The sequence below is a fragment of the Vulpes vulpes genome, chromosome 16, assembly GCF_048418805.1.
Source record: "Vulpes vulpes isolate BD-2025 chromosome 16, VulVul3, whole genome shotgun sequence".
Taxonomy (NCBI): Eukaryota; Metazoa; Chordata; class Mammalia; order Carnivora; family Canidae; genus Vulpes; species Vulpes vulpes.
This window is the reverse complement of record NC_132795.1, coordinates 12,924,813-12,949,493: the sequence shown is the minus strand read 5'-3', so window position 1 is coordinate 12,949,493 and position 24,681 is coordinate 12,924,813. Positions and strand designations below refer to the sequence as shown.

The 24,681-nt window shown below is 35.5% G+C and overlaps 1 protein-coding gene across 1 annotated transcript in view; it reads right to left on the bottom strand.

Moving 5' to 3' along the window:
• Positions 1-24,681, bottom strand: part of ACADL (acyl-CoA dehydrogenase long chain) — a 48,213-nt gene that overhangs the window by 10,407 nt on the left and 13,125 nt on the right. The window contains exons 5-10 of the mRNA XM_072741952.1: positions 19,313-19,379; positions 17,112-17,276; positions 16,133-16,234; positions 15,048-15,161; positions 5,101-5,228; positions 2,881-2,967 (exon numbers count right to left, since the gene is read on the bottom strand). Of these exons, the coding sequence (XP_072598053.1) occupies positions 2,881-2,967; positions 5,101-5,228; positions 15,048-15,161; positions 16,133-16,234; positions 17,112-17,276; positions 19,313-19,379 (663 nt within the window). The remainder of the gene's footprint in view (positions 1-2,880; positions 2,968-5,100; positions 5,229-15,047; positions 15,162-16,132; positions 16,235-17,111; positions 17,277-19,312; positions 19,380-24,681) is intronic.

Genomic DNA, 24,681 nt, shown 5'->3' with positions numbered 1-24,681 from the left:
GTTTACTTTCTTAGCATTGTGAATATTGTGAATAAGGTGGATTAATATTGTAAATAAAACATGAAAATGCACAGAAAAAATTCCAGTGATGATTTACTTTGTGCTAGTATAACTCAATGTTTATGTCTGATTTCATGACTATACAAAGATAAAAAAAATAAATCTGCTTTTGATTAAAGTTCATTTGAAGTAGATCTGAAAGGATATACCAAAATCCAAGTCCAAAGATTATCTCTCCCACAAAAAAAATATATATATTTATCATTTAGTTACTTCATGTCTACATTCCCAAACATGGGAAAAGCCCTAGTTGCTGCTGAGTTTTTATAAAAGGTTATAAATTACACACACTCTGTGATTAAAGCTTTCTGAACTGCCCCAATGGCTACAGAAAATTAGTAGATTATATCTATGCTGGAGCTTCTGTTCTTAATGTAACTTAACTAAAATGTTTAATTTTCCTCATTAGAGACCATAAGTAGTATATAAAATGTTTTCAATTATGTCTGCCAAAATGATAAATTTGAAAGTCAGTCTGAATACTAGTTTAATATTTTTTCCCTTCAGATAGTCTGTGTTTAGATTAAAATTAGAATAGAAAAAGTTTTTAGAAGCCCACAGCATTCACATTCTCAAATGCAGAACTCAACTGGACTTCTCTCCATATAGTAAAACTTCCTTGAGTAGGTTTTATAAACTGAAAATATTGCTAAATCAGAGGAAAAGTGTATTTTCTAGAGTAATGAGGAGAAATGCCGTCAGGAGATGACTAAGGCAAAAGACTATGGGAAGAGAGAAAGAAGAAATGGATGGAGGAAGAAATATGGAAGAGGACGCTGCCGACTGACAAACTAGTACTGCTCCAGATAACAAGAATATTCTTCAGTAAGAGGTGTGTGGGTGGCGCAGTGGATTGAGCAGCTGACTCTTGGTTTCAGCTTGGGTTGTGATCTCGGGGTCATGGGATCAGGCCCCACATCAGGCTCTGTGCTGGGCCCAGTCTGTTTGGGTTTCCTTCTCCCTCTCTCTCTGCCCCTTCCCCCTGTACAAGCTCTCTCTCTAAAATAAAAAATAAATCTTCAGAAAAATACTTATATGTAAGAGTAAAAAAAAAAGGCCTGTTTTATCTCTTTCGAAGGAAATAAAAATTCTCTTTAAAAAAATTAATACTTTGGACTGTTTTCAAGAGCAAAATGAATAATTAAATAGCTAAGATATGACAACCTTGATCCTTTTCATATTTAAATTTTTTCTGAAATGCCAATTTTTTAAAATTTTTACTTTTAAACAGTGATATTTTAGGGGTGCCTGGGTGGCTCAGTCAGTTGTGACTCACTCTTGGTTTCAGCTCAGGTCATGATTTCAGGTCCTGGAATTAAGCCCTGCATTGGGCTCCCTGCTCAGTGAGGAAACCTGCTTCTTCCTCTGCCTCTTCTGCATCTCCCCCCACCCCTCTACCCCCCACTGCTCCTGTTCTCTCTCAAATAAATATATAAAATCCTTTTTAAAAAATAAAAATAAAAAGTGATATTTTAAAAGAAGACATAGAAATGATGAACAGATATATGAAAAAATGCTCATTGTCATTCAGAAGAATGTGGAGAAACTGAAACTTCTCAACGCTATTGGGGGAAACATAAAATGGGGAAGCTACTATGGAAAACAGTATGGAGGTTCCTCAAAAAATTGGAAAGAATTACTCTATGATCTTAAAATCCCACTTCCAGGTATTTATTGCAAAGAATTGAAACCAGGATTTCCAAGCAATATTAGCACTTGCATGTTCACTGCAATATCATTCAAAATAGACAAGATATATGGAAATAACCTAGATGTCCATGCACAGATGAATGGATTAAGAAAATGGAATGGGATACTGTTCAACCTTAAAACAGAAGGAAATTCTGCAATGTGTGACAACTTGGATGGATTTGACCATTCTGCTAAATGAAATAAGCCAGTCACAGAAAGACAACTACTATATGATTCCACCCTACGTGAGGTATCTAAAATAGCCAAACTCATAGAACCAAAGAGAAATGGGAGTTGCCAGGAACAAAGGAAAGGGATAATGGGGAGTTATTACTTAATGGGCATAAAGTTTCAGTTAAGCAAGACGAACAGGCTTTAGAGATCTGCCGTACAATATTGTACCTATAGTTAACAATAGAGTATGGAACACTTAAAAACGTTTGAAGAGGGTAGATCTCATGTTAAATGTTCTTACTACAGGAAAATAAAATACTTAATAGTCAATGCAAACTAAAGGGAGAATAATAATCTATCTTCTACCCATTATATTCATACAAGGTTCAAAAAGCAAGACCATTCATTATTTAGGAGGATAAACTATCCTCAAATGTTTTTTCATTTGAGTATGAGTTGCTATTAACTAGGGAAAATAATCTGGCAAAGTATTAAAATGTAAAATATGCATACTTTTGAACCAGCAATACTACTTTTGGAACTCTGTCCTGTAGTAATAGAAAACACATGTATCTAAGACAAACATTTAAAAGGTGTTTTGTTGCAGTATTTATTGTCACAATAAAAGAGTCGAAATAACCTGTGTAATTATGGTTAACCAATAAAATACAATATCATTCAACTATAAAAAAAAGTGATATTAATCTTCCTGTATAGTCATTCTTATAAAGGCAAACTTTATTATATTGGTCTCTTCATTTTCTTTAAAAATGATAAAATCCTAGTTACAAGCTGATAACATGAAGCTGTTTCATCTGCTTGAACACTCTCTGTAGAGAGATGATAAATACAAAAATTTTGCATCTTTTTCCTCTACACGCAATGTACAGAGTACAGAAATTTTCCTTTTTCTCCACATCATCTGGAAGAATGTAACACAACAACCATACTCACTTTGCAATTGGGTACTCCCACATGTACCCCCAACCTCCATGGAGCTGGACACAGTCATAAGCAATGCGGTTTTGTAACTCAGATGTCCTAGATGACCAAAATAAAAAGCAAAAAGGAACATTTCAAATGGATTTTTATGAGGTGCTTCACAATCAGAAAACAGATTATTTCTATTTAAATACATAAATTTATCAAATAATTACAATTAGACATTAGCCAACCAAAGATTATCATAAGTTACATATGAAATTAATCTCTGGACCATTTTCACATAATGAATACTTTCTTCATCATTTAGTTCTGGCTGGGTTTTGTTAAGGCTAGAAATAAAATGTAGAAAACATAGACTATTAGGTTTTGGCTACTTCAGGCCTGAAAAGGACAAAGTAAAAATCTGAATTTGGTCTAATTTATTTAGATTCTTTGCATGATCTAAATTAACTATATAGTTAAACAGCCATCTATTTCCTTCTCTCTTATAATATCTCTTTTCCTCCAAAGATGTCACTTCTACCTGAAGCAATTCGGAATTTCAGTAACTGTGAAAAAAAAGCTTCTTTAGGGATTTTCAGAAATAAACTGAAAGTAAAAGTAAAAGCCTAAAAGGGTAGATAGACTACTATTATGGTACATACCATTATATAGGAAACTTGTTAAATATGATTTGGTTATTATTATTCTCAAAGTATATGAAATACTTGAGAAATATTCTTGACTGATCTTATCACAGTAATTTTAACTATCATTAAAATTAATAAGATAACTGGTAGAGATTTTATTCATCTTAATATAGAAACGTAAGTTCAAAATGCTTTTCAACATTACCCCCCCTTTTTTAAAGTAACCTCTGCCCACAATGTAGGTCTTGAACTCACGATCCTGAGATCAAGAGTCACATGCTCTACTGACTGAGCCCAATAGGTACCCCTGGATCTATTTTCCAATAGTGGGAAACAAAGCAAAAGTAAGCATATCCACATTTTCCTATTTTAAATATTTTTTAACTCAAGCCATAGGATAGGTGAGGATATTCCTAATAATCACAGTAACAATATAATGATTAACAGATAAGACTCAGGGGAGCAACAATATTTGGGATTCTATACATTTTTGTATTTGGCAAATATTTTAGTGAAATATTTACTGGGCTACAACTAGTTACTTTCTCTGCCTCAATGTGAAGTAACAATATGTCTATAAACAGTGTTTTCAAACAACAATAAGGTCAATAGCTATCTGAATATCTCTTCTTCTAAAAATATCTTACCTAAAAAATTTTTACGCCTTTTCCAACTAGTTAAAGAACTTGCTATAAAATAAATGTAAAATATCTCCCCCGAAGTAGAAGTTCCTAGCAATTCCACATCAATTTCAGCCTGCCAGTTTTATTATTTTGGAATCATTACATAAAGAACTATTCTGTATATTTCCCCATTCTATTTCTGATTGAACCAAACACAAGTTAATGAATAATGACAGGAATTTTTTCTAGGTTATTTTTGGGCTAATGAGATGTGAGAATGTTTGTTTTTAAAGCAAAGGAAACCAAACCCATTTCCAGAATCTGATTTAAACTGTGTTCTTACATCTTAAAATACACAAAAGCCTTATAGGAGTCTCTTTTCAATTAGCTCATCTTTAATACGAATGAAAAGTCTTTCAAGCTTAATAGGACATTTTCCCTTTCATTTAGTAGAACATGTGCAACTTTTGATTGGACATTCAATTTTTCAAATTTTTTTTTTTAGATTTGGATAACATTTTAGATAGAAAAATACAGTCCAATCTACTCACATCACAGATATCAAAATGCTGGCCCAGAGAGAATTAAATTTAATTACAGTTATTAATGAAAGAATTGGGATTCCATCTCAGGACTCCAAGTCTTACTGTTCTGTTTTGTCTTATTATAGCACCACTCATCAGATAATTTGATATTAAACCACTGCTTGAATGAACTCATCAGTCACCCTACTTCAGTATCTTAATATCTTATTTTCAATTGCAAGCTAAAAGTTAAATCAACTTGACTAATTTTTGGCAGATTATAAATAGGCTTAATGGGACCTTTCAGCATTTTTTTTAAAAAGTTGGTTCTTACTGTTAGTTTTCATTTTTACAGCCTTCTTCCTTTAAGACCCTCAAGGCGGAGTTTAAAGTTGGAAGAATTCCGTAATAGTCTGTGCAAACACCACATTTTAATTACTGAAGCACGCATACCAATATTTCACCATGGAGGCAGTGGTGGAGTCCAGACGTTTCTTTTCATGCAGCTGGAGACAGCTGTCTACAAAAGCTCTGGTCACACAAATCTGTGTTTTTAATTCAGCTAGCTTATGCTGCACTGTCTTGAGTTTAAAGGACATGAAAGGAAAAAGAGAGCACATTTTTAGTCACCTAGCATATCAGAAATTATATAACAGAAGATCTTTATAGCAAAACAAAAGTGGAATTACCAGATTTTTTTTCTTCCTTTTAAAGAGGTATATGTTAACTAAATAGCTTCAATTTAAAGCCCACCCTATTAATTGCTATGGAAATTTGTACTAAAAGATGAAAAAAGAGATAAATACATAAATAACATCTCATGTTTTAGATTAAAACATTTAGACCACGTAATGAAATTGCTTGAGAAACAGCACAGCTGGGGCACCTGGGTGGCTCAGCCAGTTAAGTGTCTCCTTCAGCTCAGATTATGATCTTGGGGTCCTGAGATCAAGTCCTGATCAAGTTCCCTGCTCAGCGAGGAGGAGTCGGCTTCCCCTTTACTCTCTCTCTCTCTCTCTGTCTCTCAAATAAATACATAAAATCTTTGAGGAAAAAAAGAAAGAAAAACAGCATGGCTTTAATAGGTGAGCACCATCTGGTGGTACAGTCCTTTAAGTACAGCTGTTGAAAACACCTATTTATCTCCAGAATCTAAATCCACGAATAAGTCTCCTTCCCCACCCCCCGCCCTTTTTTTTTTTTTTAATAATTTGTCTCTATTAATGAAATTAAATATACACATTTCTCTATTCTGCTTCTTTGTCTTGGAGTAAAATAACAAGCTGGAGACAGCATTAAAAATATTTATTAGATATTATTTTATGTTACAAAGTATTTTTAAAGATTTATTTATTTTTTAAATGTTTTATTTCATTTATTCATGAAAGACACAGAGAGAGAGGCAAAGACATAGGGAGAGGGAGAAGCAGGCTCCCCATGGGGAGCCCGATGGGGGACCTGATCCCAGTACCCCAGGGTCACGACCTGAGCCAAAGGCAGTTGCTTGTTCAACCACTGAGCCATGAAATCCCTATATTACAAAGTATTTAATCTAGATCTATAGAATGTAGTAGAATAACAGCATCAGAGCACTCAAGAGATCAAAGTCCAGTAACCTCCAACCTCTTTCATCTCTCTTTGCCCTCCCTCTTATTCCTCTCAATAGCTAGCCTCTACCTTGAACTGAATAATCTGGAATGGCCAATGTTAATATTTTATACTTTTTCCTGCTGGCCGTAGACAACCTATTACTAGCCTTCAAGATCAATCTCTATTCTTAAATGTTTTTTACTGTTTTCATTTTAATCAAAGTTCTTACATTCCAGATTTTTGGCTCTTAACCTGGAATTCCGAGTTTTTATCTGGTCTCTTTGGTACCAACTCTTGAACCTCCTTCAGGAAACTGGCTTGGATTTGATATACTAGTCTTCCAACTTTGGGTAACCCCCTGAAATACACCCCATTCTAGTTGGCCTCTTAGGTTCAAGGCCCAGTTATGGTCAACTGGCTGTCTTCCTTGTGGAAACATGCCAGATAAAGGCATGGAAGTTAGTGACAAAGATGGCACTGTTTAATTCAAACTAGAAATTAATGTCCTGCCTATACACTGGCGAGTTCAAAGCCATGAGTGAGTCCCCAAGAGGAACGCTCTAGGGACCAGATTCTCAAGAGGATGCTGGCCCTGCCATTCCTACTGGTATAGCTCAAATCACAAAATTTAACCTTTTAGCATCACTGTGGTGGGAACAGTTTGGGTACTTTCCATTTCTAGAAAAGAGAAGAAAAAGAATATAATAGGACCCAGGACCAGGCAAGACCTGAGTGCCAGGAGGAGTAGGAGCTCTGAAGGGACAGATTCCTCAGAGATGTATCAATATAACTACTATGCCAATGAAAAACCCAACTTACTGCCTTTCCCTTGGCTTTATTCCATCCTGTTCTAGAAACAAACAATATGACTGGTACCTGATGGTTCCCAAACCAAGCAGTAGGAAGGTTAGCACCACACTTTTTCCACCTCTGTATCCTGGCCTCTAATCCAGAACATGCTGGGTCACATCAAAACCTTCTTCCCCTCTCACTCTTTCCCTTATGTGATCTATCTCCCTTTCTAGTCATTTGTATTTAATTAAGCCAAATCTCTACCATCTCATCAGCACCAAGTTTCCCACTGCCACCCTACATATCCAAGATTACTCACAGAAAATTGAAAGATGGATGAAGAAATGAAAGAAAATGGGGAAATACTGTTTTATACACTGAAAACAGATGATTATATATTCATATTCCTCTAAGCTTATTTCTGGTTTAGTTCAATGACACTATAACACTTCATTTGGAAAATAAGGGAGAATCTGACAACTCTTTTTTTAAAAAATTATTTTCATTTGAGAGAGAGAGACAGAAAGAGAGAGAGCATGCAGTGGAGGGGTAGAGGGAGAGGGAGAGAATCCCAAGCAAACTCCTCACTGGGAGCAAAGTCCAATGCAGGGCTTGATCCCAAGACCCTGAGATCATGACCCAAGCTGAAATCAAGTGTCAGATACCCAACCAACTGGGCTACCCAGGCACCACGAGAATCTGACAATTCTTAAGATAATTTTGCCTTCTCCCCACTCTGATGGCACACTTGAGACCTTATACACTATTTACATTGTGAGAGAATCAAGATCTCTAAGCCCAATTCTCTCACATGACAGCTATTTCTCTAGGAATGCTGGGAAGTTCCAGAAGCTGAAGTTAAATTTTAGACCAGGATGGGCTCATTTAGAATTCTTGCTGAAATACATTTAGTGAGGTCTACAGGTTTAAAGAAATTAATGGCTCCAAGAATACATAATTTACTCTCTAGGGATAAAGAGATTAAATATTTACATATTCTTGGAATCACATTGGGTGCTACTATACAGATTATGTCTTGGCTCTTCACTGCAGATATTGCCTCATGCTTTCAGAAATTATTCTGTAATGGATGGTGGCGAATAATTGTACAACACATTATTAACAAAGTGCTTTTTGTGAATGATCAACACACTTATAGTAGTATTTTTAAAATATTCATTAATAGTCATTAATAGACAATATTGCAGATAGCATTTTTTTAAAAGATTTTATTTATTTATTAATGAAAGAGAGAGATAGAGAGCAGCAGAGACACAGACAGAGGGAGAAGCAGATTCCATGCAGGGAGCCAAAGTGGGACTCGATCCCGGGTCTCCAAGATCAGGCCCTGGGCTGAAGGCAGCACTAAACCACTGAGCCACCCGGGCTGCCCTGCAGATAGCATTTTAAAAATATCCTCAAAACTTACTGAGTGAATCAGATAGAGTATCTTTCAGAGTTCTGAATGACATAACTCTTTGAATCACATAATTATGGAATTGGAATATACTTTGGAGAGGTCATCTGGCCCATATTCCATTTAAACAACACCATTAATTATACTCTAATACTTTATGACTCAAATATGAAATATAATATCTTAGGTTTGCCATTTAATTTTATAGATAATTAACCCCACATTCAAGGTCTTAAGAACTGGGTAATTACTTTTTGTAGGGATGTAAAGAAGAAGTGCTATTTTTTCCCCTCTCCTATTCCTTTTTGTAATATTCTGTGCTCTTAGAATCAAGAGTGTACCCATAGGAAATAACTAAAAGCTTGTCTTATAAAAGAACATTGAATTTTTACTTCATTGCCCATGGGTGAAGGAAGTGAGGAAAGAAAAAAATCTATTGACTTTAAATTTCTGGGTAGTAAAACGAGTGTTATGAGTTAAGAGTATAGGTTCTGGAGTTACAATATCTGTGTTATCTTGGAAAATTGCTTAACCTCCTCATGCCTCAATCCCCTTATCTGTAAAATGAGGGTAAATATAATTCTTGTTATATAGAGAGTTGTGAAGAAAAAAAATGAGATGATTCATTTAGCACAGTGTCTGGCACAAGGAAACAATGCAATAAATGAGTCATTATCATTATTTAATATCTGAATTTTACCATTTTACTAACCTTTGGAAAAATCATAAGATTTTATATCAAATATAGAGAGTATGAATGAAAAGAGATGAAAACCCTATAATAATTACTACTTAAGTATGATTGGTCTCCCTCCAAAAAAGAGTAGGTTTTTTTTGTTTTGTTTTGTTTTGTTTTTTTTTTTGGTGAAATGCATCCAAGTGGTCAGAAAGGCCCCAAATATTCAAAATTCAAGGATGACAAAAAAGGAAGCAAACTGAATAAATGATCAGAAAATGGCATCTGGCTAAGTATGATATGACATTTAAATGTCCTCTATTTCATTTTAATAACTGGAACGATAGTATACCCAGCTCTAGAATAGGAGGTGTAAGCAGTGTATTGGTTGTTATTCTTCCTTGAATACATTCCTAGATCGAATATGAAAATATTATTCAAAGATACTTATTTCAATAAAACAGAAAGATTAGAAGAAATATCTCAGAAATCTGAAAATATACATATTTACTCGGAAAATCATAGTAGACAGGTATCAGGAATATACTAGTGGAAGCAATGCTACTGCCACCTAGTGAGATTTTGGTAAACTATCTTTGAAAGAAGGCCATACTTGCTTTGAAAAGGATTAAAACTGTCTCCTCTCTTTTTGCTATCAAAATATATGTATTTATTTAGTATACATATTAGTAAAAGAAAATATAGGTTTACAAGGATATAGAAAATATGCTTGACTCACTTTTTATTTTGTAATTTAAAAAAATTTATTTATTTATTTGAGAGAGAGAAAGAGCATATGCACCTCTTTGGGGTGGGGAGGGCCAGAGAGAGTCTTAAGGAGACTCTATGTTGAACATAGAGCCTGACGTGGGGCTTGATCTAATGACCCTGAGATCATGACCTGAGCCAAATCCAAGAGTCAGACACTTAACCAACTGTGCCACCCAGGTGCCCCAATGTTCACTTTTTTCATAATAGGGCTAAAGGCATGAAACTTGTGGTGGTTGGATTTCAGAAGCAAAAGCTATCACAGGAATACCTTGTTTTCTTGCTCTTTGCTTTATTGCACTTTGCAGATGTTGCATTTTTTTTTACATATTGAAGGTTTATGGTGACGCTGTATTGACCAAGTCTAGAGGTGCCATCTGTCCAACAGCATTTGCTCACTTTGTGTCTCTGTGTCATATTTTGGTAATTCTCTATTTCAAAATTTTTCAATATTATTATATTTGTTACGGTTATCAGCAAACTTTGATGTTATTATCCTTCTTGTTTTGAGCTACCACGAACCACACCCATGTAAGATGGTCAACTTAATCGATAAATGTGTCACTCCATTGACCAGTCATTCCCCCATATATCTCTCTCTCCTTGAGCCTCCTTATTCCCTAAGATGCAAAAATACTGTAATAAGACCAACTAATAACCCTACAATGGTCTCTAAATGTCCAAGTGAAAGGAGTCACATGCCTCTCATTTTAAATCAAAAGCTAGAAATGATTAAGCTTATTGAGGAAGGTATGTCAAAAGCCAAGATAGGCTGAAAGTTACAGTTCTTATGCCAGTTAGCCAAGCTAAGAATACAAAAGTAAAGTTCTTGAAGGAAATTAAAAGTGCTCCTCCAGGGAACATGTGAGTGATAAAAAAAAGTGAAACAGCCTTATTGCTGATACAGAAAAGTTTCAGTGGTTTGGATAGAAGATCAAACCAGCCACATTTCCTTATGACAAAACCAAATCCAGGGGAAGGCCCTAACTCTCCTTAATTCTATGAAAACTGAGAGCAGTGAGAAATTCAAAGAAGTATGAAGTTGGCAGAGGTTGCGTCATGAGGTTTAAGGAAAGAAGCCATCTCCATAACGTAAAGTTGCAAGGTGAAGCAGCAAGTGCTGATGCAGAAGCTGCAATAGGTTATCCAGAAATTCCAGCTAAGATAATGAACAAAGACTAATCACACTAACCAACAGATTTTCATAGTAGATGAGCCAGCCTTACATTGCAAGAAGATGCCTCTATGACCCTCACAGCTAGAAAGGAGAAGTCAATGCCTGGCTTCAAAGCTTTGAAGGACAGGTTGACTTACTTGCTGGGGGTTAATGCAGCTGGTAATTTTAAGTTGGAGCTAATGCTCACTGGACATTCTGAAAATCCTAGGGTCCTTGAATTGTGCTAAATCTACTCTGCCTATGTTCTAGAACTGGAACAACTAAGCCTGGATAACAGCACATCTGTTTAAAACATCAATGATTTATCAAATATGTTAAGCCCACTGCTGAAATCTAGCGCTCAGGAAAAAAAATCCCTTTCAAATATTACTGCTCGTTGACAATGTACCTGATCACCTGAGTTCTCACTGAGATGGACAATGAGAATAATGCTGTTTTCATGCCTGCTAACACATCTATTCTGCAGCCTGTGGATTAAGGAGTAATTTTGACTTTCAAGTTGTAAGATTTAAGAAACACATATCGTAAGGCTATAGCTGCCATAGATAGTGGAACATTCATGATTCATAGAAAAAGGTTTAAATATCAACATTAATGGGAGTTTTAGAAGAAGCTGATTCCAGCTCTCACAGATAACTTTGAGGGAGTCAAGACTTCAGTGGAGAAAGTAACTGAGGATGTGGTAGGAATAGAGAACTAGAATCAGAAGTAGACCCTGAAGATGGGATTAAATTGCTGCAATTTTATAATGAACTTTAACAGAGGAGGAGTTGCTTCTTACAGATGAACAAAAAAGTGGTTTTCTAGAGATGGAATCTACTGGCAAAGATTGTGGAAATGACAACAAAAGATTCAGAATATTACATAAACTTAGTTGATAAAGCAGCAGCAGGATTTGAGAGGATTGTTTCCAATTTTGAAAGAAGTTCTACAGTGGATAAAATTCTATCAAACAGCATTGCATGCTATAGAGAAATTGTTTGTTGAAGGAAGAGTCAACGGATGTGGCAAAGTTCATCGTTGTCTTAAAAAAAAAGGCACAGCCACCCAACCTTTAGCAACCACCACCCTGATCAGTCAGCAGCCATCAACACTGAGGCAAGACCATTCATCATCAAAAAGATTACCACTCCCTTAAGGCTAGATGATGGCTAGCATTTTTAGCAATACAGTATTTTTTAATAAAAGTATGCACACCTTTTAGGTTTTTTTAAAATTTATTTATTTGAGAGAGAGACAGTGTGCATGCCCAGGGGAAGGGGTAGAGGGAGAGGGAGAAAGAGTCTTAGGTAGACCCTACACTGAGTGCAGAGCCCCAGCAGGGCTCGATCTCATGACCCTGAGATCAGACCTGAGCAGAAACCAAGAGTCAGATGCTTAACTAACTGCACCACCCAGGTGTCCCTTATGTATGTATACTTTTTAGACATAATACTGTTGCACACTTAATAGACTACAGTATAGTGAAAACCTAACTTTTATATGCACTGGGAAAGCAAAAAATTCATTAGACTTGCTTTATTGCAATATTCTGGAACAGAATCAGCAATATCTTCTAAGTATGCCTATAATGCACTTTGGGTAAAGTTCAGAAAGTCACAGAATAATACCACTTCATATTGCTAGGAGCCTACAGTGTATTTTCAGAATCACACCTATCAAATGACATTTCAGCATACAACCTTTAGAAGGCAATCAATACATATTTGCTCAGTGAGACCAAAAGGAATAAATTATGTATATCACTATTTCTCAAAGGGAGAATATCAGCATTTTGAGTGAGACAATTGGTTGCTACACAAAACTATCTGTGAAGTATTGCACATTTAACAAACCTGGCTTCCAGAGCACTAAATACCAACTATACCCCCCTATTGGTATGTACCCCACTTCCTGACAATTCTAAATGCCTGAGGGGAAGAAGGCATTCACTGAGAATCACTGTGATGTATAAATTAATGATATGCAAATGAAAAGGAATATAAAATATAAAACCCTTACTCTAAAGGAAATCACAATTTAGGCAAGTCAAATCATGCCATTTAAAAAAAATATTTTCTAAAGTGTATGCCTCATTTTAGATTGAGATTCAGAACAACTACTTTTAGATCTGTATGCCAATAAGAAAGTTAGGATATAAAGAAGTTTTTTTTTCAGAATGGAAAAAGTTAACACTTTTTAACATACAGGTAGCACATAATTCTCAAAACGGCCTGGGATAGGTCCAGACCAGGAGCAAGAAGTGGATAAAAAAGTTCTCTTCACTGGAACAAAATGCAGGAAGACATTATGTAAAGGAAAAAATAGCAAACTTCAGGGAATGGTTACTTTGTCAGGCAATATTCTGAGCACTCTGAATGTATCATCTAATCCTTAGAGCAATTCTACAAGGTAGCTACAGATATTATTCACACCTTGCAAATGAGAAAATGCTTCTGAGTTAGTTCATACAACCTGACTAGAGCATGGAGATACAAGTAGCTGAGCTAGGGCTTAGCCATGCCTGAAGTTAATTTATGTAAGGCTGGTCCTAAAAAGCTACCAAAGTGTGTCATCTCTGCCATGTCCTTTATATAGGCCATCATCTAATAGGTCATTCCACTTCAGACTGTTCAAGAAGATTTCCAACTCCAGGTTTTTTGCTGGTAAAATGTTTAACCAATTTTATGACTGCTTTGTTTATAAACCGTTCATTTAAGAAGAAACTAGATTCTAATATTTGATTGGCATGGTTAGTGATTATGGCCACTATGTGCTGAGTTCTTTGGCAAATACCTTAAACTTCCTTGCAAAACGCAACCTTAAATGTGCTTGATCATCTACCTTCTATGTGCTTGATCCTGGATAGCTAAACTCTTCTAGTAAATCTAATATACAAAAAAAGCAGAAGATACTACTATAAACCAATGATCATAACCTCAGCTGAGTCCTCAATACTGCTAGCAGCCTTACTGTATTTTCCAAGTTGGTTCAGTCTCAGTTTGCAGGGGTATTTCAAATCTTCCTCTCCTTGGGCACCTCCGTGACCCTTTGACTCACCTGTTTTTCAAGCACTGAGTCTCCCTATATTATGTAAGGGAAATGGAAGCCTTCATAAAAGAGCTTTTGCAATTTTCTACCAACAGAGCTAAATATCTGACTGAACCCATACCCAACCTTTCCTCTTTTCTTCCTGTTACAATAGAGGAAACATCTCTGCTGTAAGGGTGGGAAGGCCTGTCTTACCTGCGCTTTGGTACCCACATCCTAACACTTTCTCAAATATCATATGTGCATAGTTGATTACCTTCTTCATATCTACAATCCTTCCCTCTTAACCAAATCCTTTCTCTGGGTATTAAAATATGGTTCCAGCATTCTCATCCAAATAATAATAACAAAAACTTAGTAATCTCCAAATATGCCATTTGACCCCAAATTCTGCCCCTGCCCTGCATCCTCTTCCTACCCCCTCGTAATCATCTTTCTCTTAACTATCATTCACAGCCAAACTCGGGGAAGAGTTGCCTGCTATTAGTATCTTTCCTTCCCCCCATTTCCATTTACTCCTCTCCCCACTCTGGTCTGGCACCACTCCACTCTAATCCATTAATGGCTCCCAAGAAATAACCTATCACTATGCCCAGTGGGCTCTCTTGACCTTCATTTTGGTTTCTCTCTAAGTGTCGCTGGCCCCACTCCTGCCTACTTGAAACCATTTTTCCTCTTGGCTTCTGTGACACTACTTGCTTGATTTGTTTTTTTCTTTCTAGCCATTCATTCTCTGTTATCTTTGTAGGTTCTTCCCCTCCTACTCCACTTTTAAATCCTGCATTTTTCTCAGGACTCTGTCATAGGATCTCTTCTTGTCTTACTCTCTACCTTTTCTCTTCAACAGTGTCACCCACTTTCATGGATCCTAATACTACCTCTATGACAATTACTCCATATTAATATTTAGGTTGATGCCACTTAATACTAAACTATGACAACAAGCTTACCTGCATATGTGCAACTTTTTTCCCAAAAACATTTCTCTCTTTAACGTAATTCCTGGTTTCTTCAAACATGAATTCACTGCCTGAAATTCCCAACTCAGCAATCAGTAGCCTTTCCTATAACCCAGAATTAGGTGTTAAGCATCATTCTAATTCCACAAGTGATTTTCACATGTCTTCAATGATAACAAATTTCATAAATAATCTTTATGAAACTCCTAAAAAATTAATTTATTTCTTAATTCTATAAGAAAATGCTCCTATAGAGATTTCTAAGAATATTTTGACATATCCATAACAATTCTCTAAAACACATCCTTTATTTTTATAAATGATTGTCTTTACTACATATAGACATATACATAATTTATTTAATCCTTTCTTCTCATCATTCATCTATGAGAAAAGAAATGTTCATTTCTATTTACTGATTTCTGCACAATACATATCCTAATAGGCCTGTGGAAATCAACACTTGAAAAGGTAAATTCTATTAGTGCAAAAGAACCCACAGTCAGTTTAAATTCATCTGCTGGTGATTTCTGTATTCTATTTCTGTGGCAGTGTTCCCAGCCTTGTCCCCAATTTCATGTTTAACCCAGGCTGTGGCAGTCACTGGGCAAGTGCACCTATCCTCATATTCTGGCATGTGAGGCTCAATGATTGTTCAGCTAGCACACTCCAAAAACAGAGATGTGAAGGCTGACCTCATGGTCTATGAACTCAACAACTTTCCCCTTTGATTCTCAGGTATAAAAAAGTCCTGCCAAATGTTTTGGCTGACAGTTCCTTATAAGGAGCTAAGAATTCTTGACTTGTAGTTAAGAAGCTAAAATCATCCTAAAAAGGTATTACAACCCTGACTCCCTAATTTCCCTACTCACTTATAAGCTTTGATTGGATATCCCTGAGTTTAGTTATTTACTTATCTAGCCTACAAACTCAGGTTTTGTTTTGTTTTACAATTTTAGTTATACTCAAATGATTGGCTATATCAGCAGTTTTATATACATGAATTTATATAGTTCTATGTTATTTTATTCCACTTCATTTGCTAATTAAAAGATGGAATCTTTAATAATTCTGACCTGTGGAAGCTCTTGCATGAGGTAATAGAAACCTCTATTCTCTTCTCCAAGTAGGGCACTAGCTGGCAACCGTACATCTTCAAAGAATAATTCTGAAGTATCCTAAGGGATCATACAATTAAATATAGAATTATTTCATTAAATCTCCCAAAAAACCAACAAGGCAATTATTATTTCCACTTAAGAAAACAAAAACAAGAACAAAACAAACTGGAAGCCAAGTCGGAGTGGTTAATGACTACAATGAGTAGGTGGTAAACCAGGGATTCAAACCCAGATTCATCTGGTTCCAAAAACTTGTGGCTTTCTTACTGCAATACACTGTCATTCTTTTCTTTTTTAAAGATATATATTTTTTATTAGAGACACACACACACACAGAAAGAGAGAGAGAGAGAGGCAGAGGGAGAAGCAGGCTCCATGCTGGGAGCCTGACATGGGACTTGATCCTGGGTCTCCAGGATCACACCGTGGGCTGAAGGCGGCGCTAAACCGCTGAGCCACCAGGGCTGCCCATACACTGTCATTCTAACTCCAATCTTGTTCAATCTTGTCCAGTACTGTATATACCTAGAGTTAAGGGTTTCTAATGCATATGAAGTAAAACATGTTTTTCTTTTTGGTAATGAAAAAACTACCAGATAATTATCAAGTAATAGAAAAATATTTTCTGCTCTTATTTCATAATTTTCTGCAACCAATTTCATAGAAAGTCTATTAGCATACAATTAATTGTCATTTCTGAAGCAGAAATTCAAAATACCCTAAAATACCTACTTCTGTTACTGAATGGAAAGAGATAAAGCTAGATAAATGGAACAAATATCTCTTACCATTTCTGAAAAGCATATTTTAGGAATCTGATGTAAGAAAGTATGACTTGATATACACATATCAAACCTATAGAACTGCATAATTCTATAAGGCATAATTTAGTAAACTCAATTATTTATAATTAATAATTTATATTGTGACTTACCTGGGCTTTTAGTCCCATTTTTTGTAGCTTTTTTCCCTTGATAAATCCTTTCATTCCATTTTCCACCAGAAAAAGGCTAATGCCATGGGCAAGAGAGCGAGCTTCACGATTTGTGACTGCCACTACAATCACAACGTCACATAGCCACCCATTGGTTATGAATACCTGTAAACCCCAAATATACTGTGATACTCCACAATAAATCAGGTCTATGCATAAGTCATGATTGGAGGAAAGTATACTCAAGAAGACTAAACCAGACAAGACATGCTTTATGCCTCTCTTTGTATTCTACTCAAGTCTCTGCAGTGTTAATAGCCTACATGAAGTTGTTAAAGAGTACAGGAAAAACAACACAATGCTTCAAAGAATGAACCCAGTACATTTTAATTCCACAATTAATACTATAAATAATAATGAACAAAGCTTATTATGTCCTTAATAATCTCAATATCTCTCCGTACAAGGAGCTGCTGCTCCTATTCATATACCTACCATCAGTGCCTAGAATAGGGTTTGGCATATAGAAGGCCATCCAGGATGTTTGTTGAATAAATGAGAAAAATCTATTCCTGAAAGAAAAATTCTATACATCATGGCAAACATAGTTTTTCTGTAATGTTGTTCCATTACACCACTTGCTCAAAAACCTTCCAGGTCTCCCAGTTTTATACTTTTCTAAGATAATAATGACCATCTGTGTAGGTGCCACAGCTGAATTGCCAAAATAGTGCTGTTTTGTTTGTTTTGAATCATGTGTCCAGGGATTAGTGCCTATATGCTCTAAATCCTTGGCCTCAGACATATGTAAACATAGGTCTTTTATTATTACAGATAAAAGACAAGGGAAGGAGGGAACTGTTCAGAGAGCAAAAACTGTTCACTTTAACACTGACTTCAATTTGTTTAAATCGAATGGAGTTCTCCAATGGCTTTTCTTGGACATAATTACAGGAAACGGTTAAAAGAATCTGAACTATTTCTGCAATAGTCTGACAGAGGTTGGTATTTGCAGCATGACCAATCTCACTTTTTTTAAATAAAATTATAACAGAATTTCCTTTGTAAGGGCTTTATCAATTTCTTTTCTAATCAACAGTCAAAAATTTTAATAGGGTTGGGATTATCCCAACTGTGGGCCATCATTTTTTATTTTTTGGTATTGAATGCTCTTAACATAAGCTCATTGTACATGTTACATAGATGGTATATTGTGATAAAGAAAAAGGAAAAAAAGTCCTCCATGAGTCATTCATATAGAGAGCATTACGAATTTCCTTTCTGGTCTTTTTTCTCTTAACACAGTTGAAATCTATATGCATTTTCATTTAAATGTTAATATGATCTCTTCAGTTAAAATAATTATTTTCTATACCACTAAAAACTTTATATTGATGCCTTGAGGGGTGCACATTAGGTCTTCTTACTGAGGTCCAATATTTACTTATTTCTTTACTTTTGCTTCCTTTCAATTTTTTGTTATGTCTAATAGAGATTTGGAAGCAGTCAGTGGTACTTTCCTGGGTGTTTCACACAGAAGACCTGCTTAGGAAGCTGGAGTCATAGGACAATGGGTTCTCATTTCACTTTTGACCAAATGGCCTAGTCTATGGCCCTCTGTGGTCAGAGGTAGAGAAAGTGATTATATACTGGAATCAGTACATATTTATTATTATCCTTAGGATGAATAATTTAGACTAAAATTTCTTAAAGTATGTTTGGAAAAACACCAGTGACTCAAGAAAATCTATGAAGAGGACTTCCTAGAGCATAAGACATACTGTATCCAACTTTTAGAACTTCACAATGTATATCGGCATATCAAAGAGTGAGAAGTTGCACACATTTTCCAAATTTATTTGACACCACAGATACTGTTTTTCAGTATAAGAACTAAGAAACTAGATTGTGAAATGGTCTTTAGAATTGGGCTGCACAAAATGTGCATCAGTGTCAGCCCACAAAATGCTAGAACATTTGCCCTATAGGTGAGGGGAACATGCAAAATGCAACATAGTAGAGACACAGATCTCATGTAATACAAATGTTGCAAAATTCTTATATAACAAAACAAGTAAGTAAACTCAATTCTTCCCATCAGTCTATAGATCTGAGGGAATCAATAATAAGTAGGCTCTGAGACACTGTTACTCATGGCATGACTCAGGAGACAAGGGCTGTGGAAGCCCCTCTTTACACACCTTGCTTCCATTGAGAATCCAGTCACTTCCATCCTTTTTGGCGTTTGTTTTTATTCCTTGCAAATCACTATAATTGAAGAAAAGTAAAGAATAATGAAAAGAAATTCATTGGTTGGTTAAAAACTGAATTATCAAAAAGTTCTTACATAAGTATGTCCATAATGTGATAATCCAAACTATTTATACCATGATAAGTACTTTCAGTACTAGAAATGTTTTCACAAATGCACTGAAAAATCATGTCTGATGTATCACATTCTCTAAACCATTTATACAAATGTATACGATTAAGATTACATAAACTAGCCAGCTTTTATAGAGCATAAAAATTCCAAGTAGCATCCAAGACCTCCAAATTAGGCTCAGATGACCTCTCAAAGTCCATTATATTTGAGATTATTTGTCACCTTGTATATAACTGCCTCCATTCACTTTGGTTCCCTCCTCTATCTCTATTGATCAAAACTTAGCCATTTAAAATCTCACTCCAAGATCAAGTCACAAGCTCTTCTGACTAAGCCAGACAGGTACCCCATGCTAGAAAAATAGTCAAATCTGTTAGCCAAATGGCCAGATTGGAAAGTATTACCCATACTCAGCTTCAGAGGCTATTTGTTTATTTATTTGCATTTTTATGTATTATTATCATTACTATTATTCTTAAGATTTTATTTTTTTAAAGTAATCTCTATACTCAATCAAAGGCTCGAACCCACCACCCCAGGATCAAGAATGGTGCATTCCACGGACATAGGCAGCCAGACGTCCCATGGGATGCTGTGCTTTATCCTGAGAACTTACTCATCTTCTAGTTACAAGTTTATACCCTTGTTCAACATCTCTGAAATTGTTAATCTATAATGGTGAGATAAAAGTTATTACATTTAGATTACAATTACGTGTTTTAATATTTGTTATTCAGAGGAAGGGAACTATGAGCGATGACCAAATATCATTAATAAACAATCTTCTTAATGTCCAAAAAAAAAAAAAAAAAAAAAAAGCTACATCTCAAATGCTTCCTCTAACCCTGCTGTAAAAGTGGAATAGCTTATTTTTCTAAATATAAAATAAACAAATATTCACAATTAAAATAGGAAAAATATAGACAATATTCCACACAAAGAAAAAAATATTGAAAACAATTTTACCTCCTGGAATAAACATGTCTAAAATACATCTTTCTAGCATTTTTCAATGGAAACAGATACACACATATATGTATTTTTATAAAACTGGAACCATACATATGATTTTGACCTCTAAACAATATCTAATGCTTTCCTATAAGGTTGCTTTTATCATCAGCATAGATTTATTATGATTTTTTTAAAACCATCTTTTTTTAAAATTTTTATTTATTTATTCATGAGAGACACACACAGAGAGAGAGACAGAGAGAGAGAGAGAGAGAGAGGCAGAGACACAGGCAGAGGGAGAAGCAGGCTCCATGCGGGGAGCCCAATGTAGGACTGGATTTCGGGTCTCTGGGATCAGGCCCTGGGCTAAAGGCGGCACTAAACCACTGAGCCACCCCGGCTGCCCTTAAAACCATCTCTTGTTAAACACTTAGGCAGTTTCCTATTTTTGTAAATATCCTACAAGTACCATCATGTATAAAGAGTCTGTGTCATTTATTGTTGTGAAATTTTTCTGATTCTCCTTCTTTCATATGGTCTTTATATTCTATATCCCATGGCACTTTGTTTACTGCTCTTTGTATCATGCTGATTAATGACCCCTGAAGATAATAGATCCTAATCCTTAGACCCTGTTAAGTGTTACTTTATGCAGAAAAAAGGGTCTTGCAGATGCGATTAATTTAAAGATCTTGAGATTGGGAGACTATTTTGGATTAGCTGATGGGTGGACCTTAAATGCAAATGTCCTTGTGAAAGACAGGCAGACGGAGATTACCCAGACAAAAGAGTAGGGGCAATGTGACCACAGAGGCAGGTTGGAATGGTAAGACCACAAGGCAAGGAATGGTGTCAGCCACCAGGAAATGGAAGACACAAGGAATGGGTTCTGCCTTAGAATGTCTGGAGGGAGTGCAGCCCTGCTGATAAGTTGATTTGGGCTGATTAATACTGATTTTGGACTTCTGGCCTTCAGAACTATGAGAGAATAAATTTCTGTCTTTTTTAAGCCAGCAAGTTTGTGGTAATTTGTTACAGAAACCATAGGAAAATAACATACTCTCTTAGAGCATTTACCTTGAATCTCAGTTTCCTTAAGTACATACAACTAACCACAGATGAGGGCAGAAAATTTAAATAAACAAAAATCAAACAAGCCTTTGTTTGCATGTGTAAACTGGGGATAAATTAGGATCTCTCATTTATTGTTTCCTCTATGTGAGAACTAACATGCCGTGGCCTGGGACAGAAACACAGTATCACGTAGCTAACACAACTGCAATCAGAATATTGGTCAGTCACCCAGTTGCCTTAGAAAAATGATCTTAAAAGCAAAGGAAGATTATATTCGTATTTCTTTTCGACCACGTTTTTAGGTGAAAGAAGTAAACAAAAACCTTTTATCTTTGGCAAAACTAAGTATCATTATTGGCCTGTAATTATAGGTTTATATTCAGTAAGCATAAATACAATTTAAGCATATTGCCAAGTGACACCATGGAATCTGAACCTTGAAAAATAAACAGCACCGTCAATAAAGAAAATTTAAAACATTAGGGCCTGATCTTTGCAGGAACAAGCCTTGGGTTTCCGATGACTGCCTCTGGCACATCATCTGGTTGCTCCTCTGCACTGCCTGTTTCCTGTTGTTGGTCTCCCTTCTGAAGTAACTTCTACCCCTACCTTCTACTTGAAATGACAAAAGATCATCAGTGACCTGCCTCAACCCTTTCCTCAGTCCTCAACATCTTTGTCACCTTGACGTTACTAACTTCTCACGCCAGTCCTGTCACCTTTTCAAACTCGCTTTCCCTGGTGCTTATGACAGAGCACTTGTCTAGATTTCCTTCAAACTGTATCCTGCCCTCTCTGTCGCTGCTCTGTCTTTGGTATAGTTCCAAAGGAAGCATAATGCCCAAGGTTTCCTCCTTGCTCTCCTTTTCATCCTTGAAGGTCTGGTACCACCATGTGGAAGCCCCTCTGTTCTTTCATAATTGTTCTGTCTCTATTTATTACATTCCAGCTTATTATTTTTTAAATGTAGTAATATAAGTGTTTTTTATTTTTTTAATTTTCTAATTTAAATTCCAATATAGTTAAACATACAGTGCTATATTAGTTTTAGGTGTACAATGTAAACATTCAACAATTCTACACATTACTCAGTGCTCACCATAAATGCACTCCTTAATCCCCATCACTTATTTCACCCATCTCCTCTCTGGTAACCCGCCTTGTTCTCTGTAGTTAAGAGTATGTTTCTTGGTTTGTCTTTTTTTCTTCATTCTTTTGTTTCTTAAATGCCACATATGAGTGAAATTATATAGTATTTGCCTTTAACTGACTTATTTTACTTAGCATTATACTCTCCAGCTCTATCCAGGTTGTTACAAATGGCAAGATTTCATTTTTATGGTTGAATAATATTCCATTATATGTGTACTTCTTTACCCATTCATCTATTGATGGACACTTGGGCTGCTTTCATAATTTGGCTATTGTAATTAATGCTGTACTAAACAGAGGTATATGCATTTCTTTGAATTAGTCTGTTTGTATTTTTCAGATAATTACCCAGTAGTGCAATTACTGGATAGTACTATTTTAAAAATTTTAAGGAATCTCTATTCTGTTTTCCACGGTGGCTGCACCAGTTTGCATTCTCACCAACAGGGCATGAGGGATCTTCTTTCTCCACATCCTTCAACACTTGTTTCTTGTGTTTTGATTTTAGCCATTCTGACAAGTGTGAGGTGTTATCTCAGTGTGGTTTTGATTTATATTTGATGATGACTGATGTTGAGCATCTTGTCTTATGTCTGTTGGCCATCTGTATGCCTTCTTTAAAAAAATGTCTGTTCATGTCTCCTTTTGCCCATCTTTTAACTGGATTATTTGGTTTTTGGATGTTGAATTATATAAGTTCTTTATATATTTTGGATACTAACTTTTTATTGGATATGTCATTTGCAAATATCTTCTCCCATTTAGTAGGTTGTCTTTTATTTTTGTTGATTGTTTCCTTTGCTGTTCAGAAGCTTTTAATTTTGAGGTAGTCCAAAGAGTTTATTTTTGCATTTATTTCCCATGCCTCAGGAGACATCTAGAAAAATGATGCTATGGCTGCCTGTGCTCTCTCCTAGGATTTTTACAGTGTCAGGTCTCACATTTAGGTCTTTAATACATTTTGAGTTTATTTTTATATATAGGGTAAAATGGTCCAGTTTTATTCTTTTGCATGTAGCTCCCCAGCTTCCCAACACCATTTGTTGAAGAGACTTTTCTCATTGCATATTCTTTCCTCCTTTGCCAAAGATTAATTGACCATATAATTGTGGGTTTATTTCTGGGATTTTTATTCTGTTCCATTGATCTATGTGTCTATTTTTATGCCAGTACCATACTGTTTGATTATTACAGCTTTGCAATATGGCTTGCAATATAACTGAAACATTCTCCAGAATAGATCGCATATTAGGCCATAAAACAAGTGTCAACAAATTCAAAAAGATCAAAGTCAGACCATGCATCTTTTTTGACCACATCACTATAAAACTGGAAATCAACCACAAGAAAAAAATCTAAAAAGAGGCAAATATATGGAGGTTAAATAACATGCTACTAACAATGAATGGATCAATCAAGAAATCAAGGAAGAATCCAAAAAATACATGGAAACAAATGAAAATGAATACCCAACACTCCAAAATTTTTGGAATGCAGTGAAAGTGGTTCTAAGAGGGAAGTTTATAGCAGTACATATGATCTACCTCAGGAAGCAAGAAAAATCTCAAATAAACAACCTAACCTTACAACTAAAGGAGGTAGAAAAAGAACAAACAAAACCCCAAATGCACAAAAGGAAGGAAATAATATAGCAGAAATAAATGATACAGAAACTAAAAAAACAAAACAACACAACAGGTAAATAAAACCAGGAGCTGATTCTTAGAAAAGAAAAAAAAATAAAACCTGATAAACCTCTAGTCAGACTCATCCAAAAAAAAAAAAAAAAAGAGAGAGAGAGAGAGAGAGAGAGAGACAAACCAAATAAACAAAATCACAAATGAAAAGTAACCCAACAGAAATACCATTATAAGAGAATATTATGAAAAATTATATACCAATAAATTAGATAATCTAGAAGAAATGGATAAATTCCTAGAAACACATAACCTACCAAAACTGAAGCAGGAAAATATAGAAAATTGAACAGACCAATTACCAGTA